This window comes from Schistocerca americana, chromosome 5, assembly GCF_021461395.2.
Source record: "Schistocerca americana isolate TAMUIC-IGC-003095 chromosome 5, iqSchAmer2.1, whole genome shotgun sequence".
NCBI lineage: Eukaryota > Metazoa > Arthropoda > Insecta > Orthoptera > Acrididae > Schistocerca > Schistocerca americana.
The window spans coordinates 312925639-312941400 of NC_060123.1; the positions used below are offsets into that span (position 1 = coordinate 312925639).

The 15762-nt window shown below is 37.2% G+C and overlaps 1 protein-coding gene across 1 annotated transcript; it reads left to right on the plus strand.

The window, feature by feature from the left end:
- Positions 1-2330: 2330 nt before the first annotated feature.
- Positions 2331-10368, plus strand: LOC124615610 (DET1- and DDB1-associated protein 1). Its single transcript, XM_047143606.1, has 4 exons — positions 2331-2430; positions 3982-4120; positions 4199-4260; positions 9139-10368. Exons 1-4 carry the CDS (start codon positions 2428-2430, stop codon positions 9241-9243), a joined length of 309 nt encoding a protein of 102 aa, XP_046999562.1. The 5' UTR covers positions 2331-2427; the 3' UTR covers positions 9244-10368.
- Positions 10369-15762: the final 5394 nt, after the last annotated feature.

Below are 15762 nucleotides of genomic sequence, written 5' to 3' on the forward strand. Positions count from 1 at the left end.
TTACACAAAATATTGTATCACACTAATGTTTAAGTTGTTGTTGTGTTTTATCCCTTAATTTATATCTAAAAATTCCGCCAATGAGGAGAAGGAGTTGTTATCTAGAAATTCTTTTAATTTATTTTTAAATGTTAGTTGGCTATCTGTCAGGCTTTTGATGCTGTTTGGTTTGTGACCAAAGACTTTTGTGGCAGCATAATTTACCCCTTCCTGTGCCAAAGTCAGATTTAACCCTGCATAGTGAAGATCATCCTTTCTCCTGGTGTTATAGCTACGTACACTGCTATTACTTTTGAACTGGGTTGGATTATTAACAACAAATTTCATAAGTGAATATATATACTGTGAGGTTACTGTGAGGTTCCCTAGATCCTTAAATAGATGTCTGCAGGATGACTGTGGGTGGGCTCGAGCAATTGTTCTGATGACACGTTTTTGAGCAACGAGTACTTTTCTACTCAACAATGAAATACCCCAGAATATGATGCCATACGAAAGCAGTGAATGGAAGTAGGCATAGTAAGCTAATTAACTGAGATTCTTAGCACCAAAATTTGCAATAACTCTAATAGCATACGTAGCTGAACTTAGACGTTTCAGCAGACCATCAATGTGTTGCTTCCAGTTGAACCTCAAGGCATTCGTTGTTAGTATAAACTGCATTTCGTCACTTAAAACACTGCTTGTGGTAAAAGTAAGTTACAGCATATATAACCATTTTGCTGGTTACTGTGGGAAATATGGAGATATTTCCACTTTGGTTTGCAATGCGATTGAGACACTGCATGTTCTGGGTAAAATTATTGTCGCCGAAACGAGCAATGCCGAACTTTGCGGAAATATTTGTCCTTCACTATTTGAAGAGGCTTGAAAGTTAAAGTCACTGTTTACGCTGTATTTGGCTGCATGGTGCTGTCTGAACTGCTGTTTCGGCGTAACATTTTCTGTTGTTTATCCACTGCTGATTCACTTTGAGGTTATTGCCTTTTTGTCTCCATTTTGCTTCTCAGGGTCACTGGTTTGTGGGTACGTTAGCCACAATAAATAGCAGGCGTATAGAAACGGCGAACAAGAAGAAAATTTATTTACAGTACATTTTGAAAATATACACACAATATTCACTAGCGCACTGTACACAAAGTGGATCTGCCCGTGACTAACTTAGCTGCTTGGCACAAACAGTCCCTGGATGCAGCGAATCCATCAAACAATCTACACTGTACTCGAAGTACTTTTGCTCCCACAATGGAATCTTTTTATGCTGTATTCTATATTCGAGATTTATATACCTTGTGGATGTTTCAGTTTTCCTCTTGTGTCGCCTTTGGTATACAGACGTTCATACCATACTTCAATGTTCTTCTTGTAAAATATGACCCAATGCTATCTGATGGCAAAGTATGACCAATCGCCGAACACTTAATTCACTGCACCAGCTATGGTTAGCCAGAAACACTGTGCAGTCAAAAGAGCGTTGTAGAGCCATCAGTTTAATTTTCGTTTTCCTCTTCCTCAACACAGAGAGACTAGAAACTGTCATTAAATGGCGTTATTATTCTAATATGCAATAAATATGCGAGATTCATCTCCTTCATCTCTGGATAGTAGGAAAATGGCATCCAGTCTGGAGTCTGCAGTTCGAATGCCATATTTAGACTACCATACTGAAACGTATTTCTCCTTGAAAAGATTGCATCTCCTTTTTTGAAGAACAACCTACAGTATTTACGACAGTAGATGAGTACTTTCTAGTACGGTGTATATAGGCCTATATTTGGTAGCTTAAAATGAAAAAAAGTATTTCATCCAATGATGTGCGATAGTAATATTTTTTCAGGTCCCCTGATTTTAAAAACACGAAAATATAATTATTGTTTAAAAACTATTAAAACAGAAGCACTTTGCATTGTACTTGTAGTTGTTTCTCAAAGGTATGGTATATCATTCTGCTGCTGCTTCGTTGCACCAGATTTTCGTCAACTAAGGCCGTCTTTACACAAGTGTATAAAAATGTTATCGGTTGCTTGATAGAATACTGACAGTTTGACACTATTTTTGCTTCTTGGTATGTTCCTGACTTTTATTACGATGTACACTTGGGTTCATCATAGCACCGCTATTGTCGAAATAGAAGCGAACGGTGACGCAAGAAAGATGACATTTTTACTAAATGGAATTCATATAAAACAGAGTATAAAAGATAACAGTGAGATTAAAGCTCATAAGACAAGTAAACAATTACAGGTTTCCGAGACCATGCTCAGTAACGAATAACTAAATTTTATTAAGTTCGCTTCTGTCTGACAAGATGTGCGTTAAGTTGGCATGAGCAACTCAATTGCGTACGCACGTGCTGCTCCCTACTTGATAGGTGTCGATAGTTGCATGTTGATGTTTGTTGGGGAAGGGTCGTGATAGATATTAAAAATGGTAAGGTGGTGATTAACAACCCAAATATTTGTATCGCCAGTGTGTGTTCGCCGGTTTATCATGAGATATTTCCATGAGAATCAAATCTGCATTGACTGTACAGCTAAGTTTGCTTAGCTCATCAAAATATGAGTGGCAATGTGTGCAATTGTGTTTGATAATCTCTCCCGTCAGGGAAAAGGTTTTCTATTCGATAATCATGAACAACATATTTCAAAAATTTTATTGATTATTCTAGTTTCTAGAGGGCGTGGTTCAGAGACATGCAGTTAGGTGTTTTTTTTAAGTGGATCATAGGAGAAATATTTACAAATAGTTCACGAGAAACATATCACCTATTTGTACCTATGTGTGATAACAAAGTTATGAAACATTCTGTTTGATTGTTATTGCCAGAGGCAATGTAACAAAGTAATAATTTTTCTGTGTCGTGCTCAGAAAATTATGTTTTCGTGACTGTAGCAGACGTTCGATGTACGGTAATTGTTGTAAATAAGATAGAGAGTTTGAAGTTCGTTACAATATGCTGTGCAGCTATTTTTACTTTTTGACACAATTTAATGAAATTAGGGTTACACACTAGGCATTAATTAGGCCTACAACGTCAGTTCCATGTCTATACAATTTTTTTTGTTTCGTAGCAGTAATAAGTCGACGAAGTTTGCAACATTAACGTGTCGGCAGTATTTCATTGTCTGGAGTGACTGTAATAAGCTATAGATTATAGTTTGATTGGAATTTGTTATAAAAATTATGCTAGCTCCTTCGAAATGTCGTCTCGTGTGATGTAAACAAAATAATGCTACAAATGATCATAAGGATCTGATAAGACTTGTAATGTCTTTTTGAGGATATGAATTAACAAGTCAATTAGTATTCAAATTCCTGAAGAAGCGAGGTGTAAAAGAGTACTATGGGCAGTAAGGAATACTTAAGTCGGCGTATTGCTCGCACTTTGTTCTAAAGATTTATGAAATGTGAGCTAGAGTTATTTGCATTTCCTTAACAAAAAGACAACCAATTAGCCAGAAGGATTGTGGTAAACTGTGATTACGTTGTAACCGAAATTTTCTTATGAACGTCAACGTTGTCAGTAATTGCCCATTGCTTATCTTCCTTACACACACTCTCGGTTTTGGTTTCACATATACGTGTCATAAACACAGATTACCTCACAATAAATTGAAAGCTCTGTCTGTTATTTATGGAAAATCAGGGTAGTAGTACATACTTTGCGATGAGATGTGGCTCATAGGCTTTTTGAGTGTCAGAGCATGCAACCTCCTGTGAGGACTGCTTATATTTTCGCAAATGTGTAAGTTGCAGTTAACGATGGCCTATGTGTAATACGTGTTGCCGATTAGTTTCTTGTGGTAATCATTTTGGATTACAGGGAGGAGGAAACAAGTCTCCTCTAGATATTAATGTTAGAATTGCAATAGAGACTTAAAGATACCCTTGTACCATTGTCTGTGTCATTGCTTGTGTATGTAATGCTATTAGCTTTAGAGCCTTACTGTATGACAAATTGATCGCTGTTCTTTCATTCAGTCCGTCGCAGAATTCCTGAAAGGTCTTCCATCCTATGATGAAAACAATTTTGCACGGTTCCACACAGACAGTGGAAGTCGTACTTGCGTGAAACGTCCATCAGTTTATTTACCAACAAAAGATTATCCATCTGAACAAAGTAAGTAGTGTTAGCTTCTTTATATTTGTGAATAAATCTACTTGTGGGAGTGAATAATATTAAACTTCTTTATTGCAGTTATAGTAACAGAAAAAACAAACATCCTGTTAAGGTACCTGCACCAGCAATGGGACAAAAAGGTAAGTTATCTCTAACATAACTCATACACTGAGGTCTCTTCTTCCCCGCTTTGCCTGGTTCAATACTCTTTAACTAAACCAGTTTTCTTGAGTGTCAGTTTAACAGAAAGTTGGCTAAGTTCTTTGGCTTATTAATTAAATAACACTGTAATACTTTTGCAAGTATTCAAACCAATTGCAGAAATCTATCAGTGAATACAAAATTTATCTAGTAAAATGCATATTTAATGTTTTTAAAGAAGGCAAAAGTTCAAAAAAAAATTTTGATAAATGAGACTATACAACAATTCCTATGAACCTTGGGAATTTGAAATTGCCAGCTTTGACTAAAGCATGTGAAGTAATTCTTCAGATAGTTGCTTGCATGAAGAATGGTAAATGCAATATTATTTGGTAACTATACAGAGCAGTCCTCAAATACTGATTGCAAGTTGGAGGTTGTGCTAACTAGCACTTTTTTCCATTTCTGTTGTTTCACTCATAAAAGGTAAATTATCAGTTAGCTCCTGAAGATATTGTTTACTGATTCTCTGTGGAATTATGTAGGACTTTTGAAGGAATCTCGTCAAAAAATCCATACATTATATTGTGCATATAGTTTCATATTAATCTCTGTGTGACTGTTATTGATTGGCTATATTCCAGTACATGGTGTATGTGGTAACTTACACATAGTGTTACTTCATTTTCCTGATTTCCAGTAAATGTTGTCCACGAACATTTTCAGTGTGGGCTGGGCTATGACAAGGATGAGATTCAGTAAAGTGCATGTACAAGAAACTCCTGTTTTGGAGATGTTTGTATCAAATCCCTGTTTGATATTGTTTCCTTAGTGATGGAAATATGTACGAAGAGGGGTTGGGAGGGGGCAGCAAGAATACCTCCATGGAATTTGTGAATCCATTGAAAGTCATCTCAGATGGAAAGTGAAATAAGATGGTGTACATAATAAAAACAGGAATAAGTGCACACACGTTGAGTGATCTATAGTATTCACAAAAGTGGAAAATTAAGAAATAAAGACCAGTAACTTGGTGTAAGATTTGCTGTGTTACTAGATGTAAATACTGGTATGTAATGTAAATACTGGTTTGTAATGTAATGTATGCATTTTTAAATGAGGCTATTTCCAACAAATTACACATTCAGCTGACAAAAAACTTTCCTGGGCCTGGTAACCTGTATAAAGTCATTGTCACAAAAGTTTGCTAGTAACATACAAAATAGAAAAGTGAAATATCCATTATTTTTATAGGGTGAAGATAATGTATGGTGTGTTGTTGCTACCAAGTTGTTGTGTATATGCAGGACACACTTCAGGCATACATGGTGAAAGATTAACTATAAAATGCCACTTGTTTATGATTCCCCTAAAATTCTGCATCCTGTTGTTGGTTGCAAAGTACAAATCTGTTGATTTTGATTCTATTCCTATTTGAGTAGGGTCTGAAAATTAGTGACTCTAAATGATTTTCAAATACCTGTCGTTGTTTGAAAACAAATCTACAGTTATGAAGCTACAATTCAGGACAATAACATGGCATTTATTATTTCACAATGTGAGCAGCATTCTTCTACCATGCAGTGGTCTGCATTGAGACGACATTCTGTTATCAGTAGAGAAATTGTTAGAGTCAGTGCTTCTCATTGGCTACTGCATAGTATCACGTTTGGCTACGATGACTGTCAACAAATTGCCAACATCAGCACGCAATTGAAGAGCTGCTGACACTGTAAGTGCACTTAGTTCCAACATTTTCTGCAGTGTCAAGTTAACAATGAGCACCTCTCTCTCTCTCTCTCTCTCTCTCTCTGTCACAAAATTGCTATCAAACTGTGGGCTTATTTGCTTACCAGTTCCTTAAAAATTTTGACAGTGAGTAATGTTACATATTTGGCACTATGTAACACCCATTAACTTTCACTGTAACCACACATTTCAAACATTTAATCAGATTCATCAGGTGAGATGATGCTAAGGAACACAGGACTCTCATATGGGAGGAGCACTGTCAGAATTCCCATTCCAAGTTAGGTGTTCTAGGGTTCTTCTAAATTAAGGCAAATGCTAAAATGGTTCTTTTGAGAAGCACATTGCTGATTCCTTTGCCCATCCTTGACACATCAAAACTTGTGCTGTCTCATTAATCACCATACCCTCAATAGAACGTTCCAAAATCTAGTCGAAATTTCTTTCTTGTTTTCATACTCACTGTACGCATTTCGCAAGTTTTATCTTTCACATAAAGAGGATTATACTTTACTGGAACAGCTATGACAGTTTTGTGTATTGGTAAACATAAATCTTTTGTTGTATTGTCGTCCATTCTAGATACCCAATTTTTCAGTCTTTTTCCTCATCTTCATTTTTTAATTCTGTATCAGTTTTCTGTTTCCTTCTATTCATGTTCACCAAAGTATCATTTTATTTGCACACATGCATTGCCCAGTAACCTGTCAAGACCATTCTGCAGTTCTTCAAAGTCTTCCTTACTTTGTCAGCAGATATTGTTAAGGAGTGCCCACTTTGAATATTTGATGATGATCTAAAGACTCTGATCATCAAGTGAGTCAACATGCTGTGGACTGATTGTCACATTCAAAATACGGTGGGTGCAGCATGTCACATGTAGAAAAAGTACTATATTGTCCACTCTTAGTTGAATTTTTAAATCGCATCCACTTTTATTGTTTTTGCTGTTTCTCATTATCTCTGAATGCTGTGATGGCTGTCCATTATGAGAATACTGTGATTTTCCACACAGGAAGGCTCTGAATATTGGTACTATAGAAAAGTTGTTACTACCAGGCATTGAGGCGACCACCACCAACATCTCAGACGTGTTATTGGTTTCTAATTTGATATATTTTAGTTACAATGCTGTGCGTGACTAGAAAACAATTCCTTAGGATAAAGTTAATTTGCTCACGTATTAATAAGCAACTTTACAGAAATACATTATATGTATACACCTTAACATTGGTACTGCTGATAGTTACAGGAGAACTTATTAATGTAGATTAAATAAAGAAATTGTAGAAACAGTCATATTCCACCTTGTACCAGTGGACTGTTAAAAAAATGTGGACGGTCAGTCCCAAACCAGCCATTAGGCTGTAGTCGGTCTGCCCCATTATTTCTTATTTTAATATTCATTTTCTTTTCCCATAAGCTTTCTGATTTTGGTGTTGTGCTTGTTGATTTGTTTTTAAACTGAGTGTACTGCAGGTTTCCAATACAATCATTTGCATTATTATTTTTCCTTCCTTTTTGGAAGATATTGTTGAGAAATGCAGAATGTTGTATTCAGTGCAATATTGGCCTATAGTGATACGGAAGAAAGGAAAAAAAAAATCTGTTACAAATTTTTTGGTGGTACAGGGGTGTAGCAAGATCACAACTACATTTTCTATTTTCACTTTCTTCTCTTAGGGATAAGGCAGCAATCAAACTATGGAGTACAATAGGTGAGAGATAATCTGTTCAGACCGTGGTAAGTTCCGATTGAACTAGTCACAGGGTTGTGAGAGAGTAATCAGCAAGTGTTATTCATTTAACCAGTAAGCAGATAAAAAAGAAAAAAAAAATACTTACAATAAGACAACACAGAATGAAAGAATAAATTGGTGTAAACAGGAGAGGACCTGTAAAGGAATGATGATTGTCTGAAAGTGGATTAAAATGGATTTGGTGACATTCTAAAGTGTAAGAGTGCTGCCCCTTCTTTCTTTCTTAATCATAGGTCCTGGGTTGCAAACAATGTCTTGTTGCAGACAGTCTTCTATTCCATTTTTCCCCTCATACACTTGTGCATCCACACTCAGTAATTCAAGAGGAGCAATTCCAGTTTCATGTAAATATTCAAGTATGTCAATTACAATTTTAGAGGGCAATTGAGTTTTAAGATTAATATTATTTTCATGGTGTACAAAGAAGGATTAATGACAGCCTCTAGTTAAGCACACTTTTAAATCTAGCTCAAAGCAACCATTCCATTATTCTTTCTCAACAGCTGCAAAAATAAATAAATAAATAAAGAAAAAAATTAAATTGCAAGCTTTCCTACTTTCCATGCAAACTTCAGCAAACAGCATGTGTGCGTGTGTGTGTGTGTGTGTGTGTGTGTGTGTGTGTGTGTGTACAGTATCTTTTGGATGGGTTTTGTATTACAGGGTGTAATTTTAAAACTTAAATTTACACTGATGGAAAAAATCACACAAAAAAATAATTAATGTAGAGTAATGAAATTTTGGAAATAATTTTGTCTAGGTAACATATTTAAGTGATTATTATTGCAAGATCAGAGGTTAATTTAAGTGCAAGATAAGCCATTGCAAATGTGAAATGCTTGTATGTTAATAACCAGTGTGACTGCCACGATGTTGAATGCAAGCGTGCAAATGTGCATGCATAATAACCAGTGTGACTGCCACGATGTTGAATGCAAGCATGCAAATGTGCATGCATTGTGTTGTACAGATACCAGATGTCAGTTTGTGGGGTGGAGTTCCATACCTGTTGCACTTGGTTGGTCAGTACAGGGCAGTTAATGCTGGTTGTGGATGAAGTTAGAGTTGTCTTATAACATCCAATATGTGCTCGATTGGAGACAGGTCTGTTGATGGAACAGGCCAATGCAACATGTTGGGATGGTGTAGAGGATAATTTCACAAAGATTTGTGTTGTGGATTGATATTATCATACTTCATAACGTGCCTACAAGTCATTGTTGAAGCTAAAATTTGTTAGTTCATGGTTCTGAAATATTTATTACTTTGGCTTAAGGATTTGAGAAATGAGAAATCAAGTAATAATTTGAATCTGTTCTTGCTTCATTTTGTATCACTTGGAAAAAAAAATCATTAATTTGCTTCCAGGCTTCACAAAAGAAGAGGGACCATGTCTCAGTTGAAACGTCTGATGACTCAGTAGCTAGGAAAAGACCGCGCTTGGATCCGGCGTCTATGAGCAGCTCTCCTTAAAATCACTAGAACTCAGTACCTCACTTGTGTTCCATATCTTCCAGCCAATCAAAACATGTGCCAGATGCTGGAGTGGTAAATGACGATTGACTACTACCTTATTTGTGGTTCATTTTACAGTGATAACTTTTTGAACATAATTTTTCTGTTTAAAAAACTTGTTTTGTGGTTTAATTGAGGGAGTGAAATGATAAAAATTGTATGTGAGGTGTTTAAATGTTGTTGCACTTACTCATATGACTTTGTGTACTTTAATTCATTAATTGAATTGAAAATTAGGGTTTCATAGTGTTGTTATTTCTTTAACTGGAATGATTCAGATCACTTAACAGAGAACTTACATATTGCATGTATTGAATAAACTGTTGTGATCACTGTTAAGTTGCTTGTATATATAATTTATTTAGTCATATTTGCAGATATGTGCATCAGTGGCTGCTTTTGTGTGTGACACAGTTCTGTTGTAAGCTGTTTACCTGTATTTTGTGGTGATAACTGCTGTGAACTTGAGGATTTTAACTCCACGGGGGTTTCATTTTGTTTTATTGTGAAAAATGTATTCATTTACTACTTGTACAGTGTATGAACAGCATAAAAATCTGTGTAATACCTCTTCATAGTTCTACCAGTGAAACACACATTCTTCTTATTAGCATAAGTTCTGACAACTACAAAATCGTTAATTAAATTACAAATTTGGAACTCAATGTACCCTGTATTCAAAGTAAGGGTAATATCTCTATTTCTGTTGTAGTTAAAGTGTATATTGTAAAGAGCAGTCCTTTGTTGATATAGAATATCTACTGTGGACTATACCGCTGTAGCAATGCCAAATAAGTCTTCACAAATGCTTCTGTCTAAATTCACTTGTGAACCCGTCTAAAAGTAATTTCTTCCCATCTTTCAAACAAATTAGGACTATCAGCAATGTAATATTGTTTTGATATTTTATTCACAAACGTTTTTTATATAGAGCTTGTTAGATGTAATATAAGTTAATTGACACTTATTGATATATGTAACGGAATTGCCACAGCTGGGGTGTAAGAAATTTGTGTATATTTAAAGAAAGAAAGCGGTTGATACCAATGTATCATAAATAAACTGAGACATAGTTCTTCTAAATTTTCTTTAACTTTATTATATTGATTTCAACATTAAAAGTACACTCCCCTCCTCCCCCCCCCACCTCTCTCTCTCTCTCTCTCTCTCTCTCTCTCTCTCTCACACACACACACACACACACACACACACACACACACACACACACACAATATACTTATATTATTATGTAGTTAAAATGGGGGAGGGTATTTATAGGTAGAATGACTTCTTCCAATTCAGATCCTCTGCATATGAATTTCCTTTCTATTCCTGAAATTTAATAATTGAATAGCCTGTTCTTTCCAGGATGACAGCAGATCAAATTACCATCCACCATCAAGATTTAGGCATTCCATGATTTTCTTGACTTCTTTATGGGGAATGTAGTAGTTGTTTCTGCGAAAGGATGTATCTGATTTCCTTCCCTGTCTTATCCCAGTTCCAGCTCATGGGTCAGTCTCCAGTGAGGTAGGCAAAGGGACATCAAGCCTTCATCTTCATTTTTTTTCTAGCCTCTTATTGCCAAGAGACATACATAAGTGATGATATAGCTTTTGGAACTAGCTGTCTCCCAACACTGTCTCGTCATCCTATTACACACCAATAGGACTACTTGTTGAGTGGGAGGATGGCTTTTGTTTTCTCAAGGCTTTCTCTTTATGCTTTTGTGATTCCTCCCTCTTCAGTCTCCTCCAGTGGGCTCACAGCAGTTACATGAATGTATGATTTACAAACATAGCCTTAAACCTTCTCAGCACTAGTTTCCATGTCGTGCTAGAAGCCTCAATTTCTGTCTGTCCTATTCCGCCTCAGGTGCGCAGGTAATGCCTAGGTAAGGACCTGCACATCCCAGATTTCCCAAATTGTGGAGTGGTCAGTAAACTCTCGGCATGCTTCAGTGATTACTGTCCACAGCTCACGGTCGTGCTCTTGCTTCCCGAGCACTGGGTCCCAGGTTCGATTCCTGGCGGGGTCAGGAATTTTCACCTGCCTCGATATGACTGGGTGTTTGTGTTGTCCTCATCTTTTCGTCATCATTCATGAAAGTGCCAAGATTGGACTGAGTAAAGGTTGGGAATTTGTACAGGTGCTGATAACCGTGCAGTTGAGTGCCCCACAGTTCGTATCATCATCAATGATTAATGTGGGATGTGTGTTGGAATGTATTGTGTACTGGGCAGTGGATTTAACGGCCCAGATCAAAACGCCAGTAAAAACTTTTCTAATTAAAAACGTCATCCTAATGGTGTGCTACCTGCTGAGTGGGAGGATGGCCTTTGTTTTCTCAAGGCTTATCCAGGAAAGTGAGTTCTGGGTGCACGATAAACATTAATATTAGTAACACCACATGGGAACAAAGTTGTTCTTACTGCTGACTCTCACACTCCTTAAAGAAAACTCACACTCCTTACAGAAAGGTTGGACCATCAAGAAGTGCTAAAACTTGTATGACAGAGAGGTTTGAGGGCCAGTTCTCACGGAAAAAGAAATGAGAAGAGCAGAAGGGTATAGTTTTGTCAGAATGCATTGATAGTAGTTGAGAGAGGGAGGGATGTACTTTTGTCTGCAGATGATGCACTTGAAAAAAGTTGATATCCATGTGCTAGGTAACTATTCTCCACAGAAAAGCTGACCATTTTAGGGATAAGGGTAAGAGTGGAGTGTGTTATTTATCAGGAACATTTACCACACCTCTGTCAACTTGAAGGTAATTGCTGTAGACATAAGTGTTGCCAAAAATCATCATACGCACAGTGTACTACCTACTGGGTGATACTGATATAGATCATGTGCTCTATCAGGGCTTCAATTTTTTAGTCACATCACATCAGAAATGTCTTCTGAATAGAGGTCAAGCAGCCCATTGCATGTCAGCCTAAGGGTTTCCCGTGGCCATTGGCATTTCCTTTGGTTTTATTGCTGTCCCAGATAATGCAGAATGCGGAGTGGACAATATCACTGAAGCAACCACTTTTCTTTACAGAAGAGACCCAAAAAAGACGTGTGAAAATTGGTATTCAGTGCACACTGAACTTGATGCTGTACAGTAGGTTAGCTGTGAGCAAACAGAACTGTTCAAGTCTGGGTTTGTAGTATTGAGAATGTGATCCACTGTGGTGCCATACACTCCATTCCGAAGGCCTTCAAATGCCGTAAGAGGCCAGTCTCCCAGTAAAAAAAAAACAGATGGTGTACGGTAATGACGTACAGGCAGGTAACATGGTGAAGATTCAAGACCAGACCATTAGGGGAGAAAATTTTTGAACTCATAACTGGAATCAATCCAGATCGCAATTTTTTTTATTGTTTATTTTTGTGGCATGGTAAACAGTTTCAGTAGTACATAGACCAACATCAGACCAATAATATCTCCATTGGTGACACGGAGACAATGCACATAGCTGTTTAAGTACAAGAAGCACTTGTCAGCTTCTGAGCTGGTGACAACTGGTACGTCTTGTACTTAATATGGCTCCGCACTTCTCCACACATCATCATTGGAGCATTACTAGAGTGATGATGGTGTGTGTGAAACTGAAATATTAAAATACCATAAAAATAAAAGCTATTTGCGTTGTGGACTGATGGGTTTTGTTATATGAGGGACCCCAACATCCTTTCGGGTGGTGAGGGCACAGGAACACTGTTAATCATTCAGAGCTATTTGCAAGAGAATGGGAACTTTTGGAGGATCTGTGATAAGGCAGGCTGAAAATTCTCTCTGATATAATAAAGGATAGGATTGTTTTATTTTCTTCAGTTGACATAGTGCAGTGGGTAATTCCTTCTGTGAAAGTAACATCTGAAGCTTATAAACTTCTGTCACAAAGAAGCTCTAGGGTGTGCCCAGTTGGACTTCAGGTCAGACAGGTGAGAACAATGCAGTTTTTAGGGTAACTGAAAAATGCCTTATCTACTGTTACAGATACAGCCCCAGGATCAGATGCTATTATGTATCGCATGTAATGTGAGTTGGGTAAAGAATCAAAAGTCATCCTTGGTCTTCCTAACTGGTTGTGGTAAGAAGATGTACAACCAGGTACAGTTAGGGAATCCATTATAATACCCCACCAATATCCTACCACTTTTACTCCAGCCTATGCAGCTTCACCCTTAACATCATAGCCAAAGCAGACATCACTTAAGTGGAAAGCTAGAAAGTGAGTAGAAGTCTGCTATCTTGAAGACTGACCACATTGTTATAGAAAATTAATAGACTGCATTGACTAACCATAACAGTATGAACTCTGCTCTGTATGTGAACTGGTCATGTTAATATCTGTCCCACAAATTTTGTAGCAATTGGAAATGGGCTGTAACTAATTTGAGCCTTGAGGTTTAGCATTGGATGTAGCTCTCAAAATTCTTCGACCTCATATACAATAGCTAGGCTTGTCAGATGCCCTACTGGTATGTGTAAGTTGCCTGGGTTAAAGATTATTGGATGTGGTAGGTTCGCATGGGTTAAAACATACTGGGGTTGCTGGACTGAGCAAAGTCAGGCAGTGTATTTAAAATGTGGGGCGTGGCTAACTCATAACTTGCTACACAAAATTGGGTTAAAACAAAAATTTGCCTCATAAAGATTTGACTGTTACTGTGGCACTCTGTATACCTGTAGTCATTGTATAAACTGCTGTATGCTTAGAACTGATGACAGGCTACTAGCACTGGAAGCAGAATTAAATAACAGCACTGGGTGTATAGGAAGAAAGAAAGAGGGTCTGGTGAAGTGGCAGTCCTTCACTATAGATATGACTGAACAAGATTGATAGGAGTTGTTGTACCATTAACAAAAAAATTAAAAAGCATATTGTTAGAATGTAACAGAGTTGCAAGAATAGTGTTGAAAACAAATAACAGATTCTCACTGGAAATTCTAAGAGTTTTTGCTGCAGCAACCTTACACCATGATGAAGTTGAAGAACTTTATCGAGAGTTACAGGAACTGTTAAACAAAAGCAATTCATGCTATAGAATATGAGAGGCCGACTTAGTGTGCAAAAGCGCAACCAAAGTTGTAAAATAACTTTTCAGTAGGGATTTGGTACCAGTAATAATAGAGAGGACAGGCTAGTTGAAGTCACTGAGAAGGCTGAAATATGCATCCTACATTATTCAAGAAAAACCCAGGCCGAAAATGGACATGTAAAGAGCTAAACAAAATCAAGAAATGAGATTTAGGGCTATTAGAAGAAGTAATTAAATGCATGCATGGTGTCTGTTCATTTGGGCATTTCCACAAGAACAGATACCATGCAATTCATATAATTGATTCGCCATGATGATAAAGGAATCGACAACTTTCAGTGTGGATGTACATTTACGTTTGACTTGTAGTGGCACTCTAAAGTTTATGAGAATTGAAGACATAGATGGAGACTGCAGATAGGTGGCACTAATGGGAATGAGAGTCGGCTGGTGAGCATGTAAAGGTAGTCCGCACAGTTACAATAAATGCAATGTCCGTGTGGTGCAGTGTTAACCGCAACTGACTAATAAACAGGAGATCCCAGCTTAGAGTCTCAGTCTGACACACACTTTCACTCGTCACCGCTGATTCCACATAAAGTCCTGATGCAACTGATACTATTAGTTCCTTTCCTTCCCTTCCCTTCCCTTTCTTTTATTCCGTCGCTCCTTTCAGTTCACATAACTTCAATTACTTCTCACTATTGACGAAGAGAGCAGCAGTTGCACTTGTGCAGCATAATATATAGCGACATGAGACCTATTTAACATTAGAAATGGTAAGCTTTCAGATCTGTGTTTGACTTTAGAGTGGAGTGAAAAGAAAGTACTGTGAAAATTTCAGATATTGTACCTACGAAGCAGCATTTGTATCAGTTGTGACTCTTCTGTTGGCATGTTAATATCTGCTATGGAAGGTCATTGTTTGCTGGTGTAACCATATAGAGCACATGCTCTGTCAGAAATAATGTGCGAAAATGGGTGTAAGTGATTCCAAGACAACAATTTTGAGGTGACAAAATGCATCCTAGTTCATGTGGTGTTTCATGAACTACTGCGAAATGTGAATGCTGAAGACTAATAGACAAATACTCAGTGTGAATTGCACTCTTAAAGGACAAATGCCTGTGCTATATTCAGAGATGCGAGTCATTTGACTTCATGACAATGCCAAACCATGTTTTGCAAACTGAGTGAAGGAGACCTGTAAAGGGATGTAATTTCCATTCACCAGACATTCCCCTTTCTGATTAGCAATTGTTATACTGAAACAAACAAAATAGAATTTTGGAGGACGCAAGACAATCGATTAAATGGAGTTGGAACGCCCTATCCTGACAATGTTAAATTTAGTGACTTGGCTTCCATGTATTTCAGGAACCACTGTAATCATTGACATGAAACTTTTACGGGACATTAAACTGTATGTTCTGAGTCTACTGA

What these genes read in the sequence shown, in the direction of transcription:
- LOC124615610 (XM_047143606.1), top strand. An exon ending in AGATTATCCATCTGAACAAA is followed by an intron (nt 4,121 to 4,198) that starts GTAAGTAGTGTT and finishes TCTTTATTGCAG; the next exon opens with TTATAGTAACAGAAAAAACA. An exon ending in ACCAGCAATGGGACAAAAAG is followed by an intron (nt 4,261 to 9,138) that starts GTAAGTTATCTC and finishes ATTTGCTTCCAG; the next exon opens with GCTTCACAAAAGAAGAGGGA.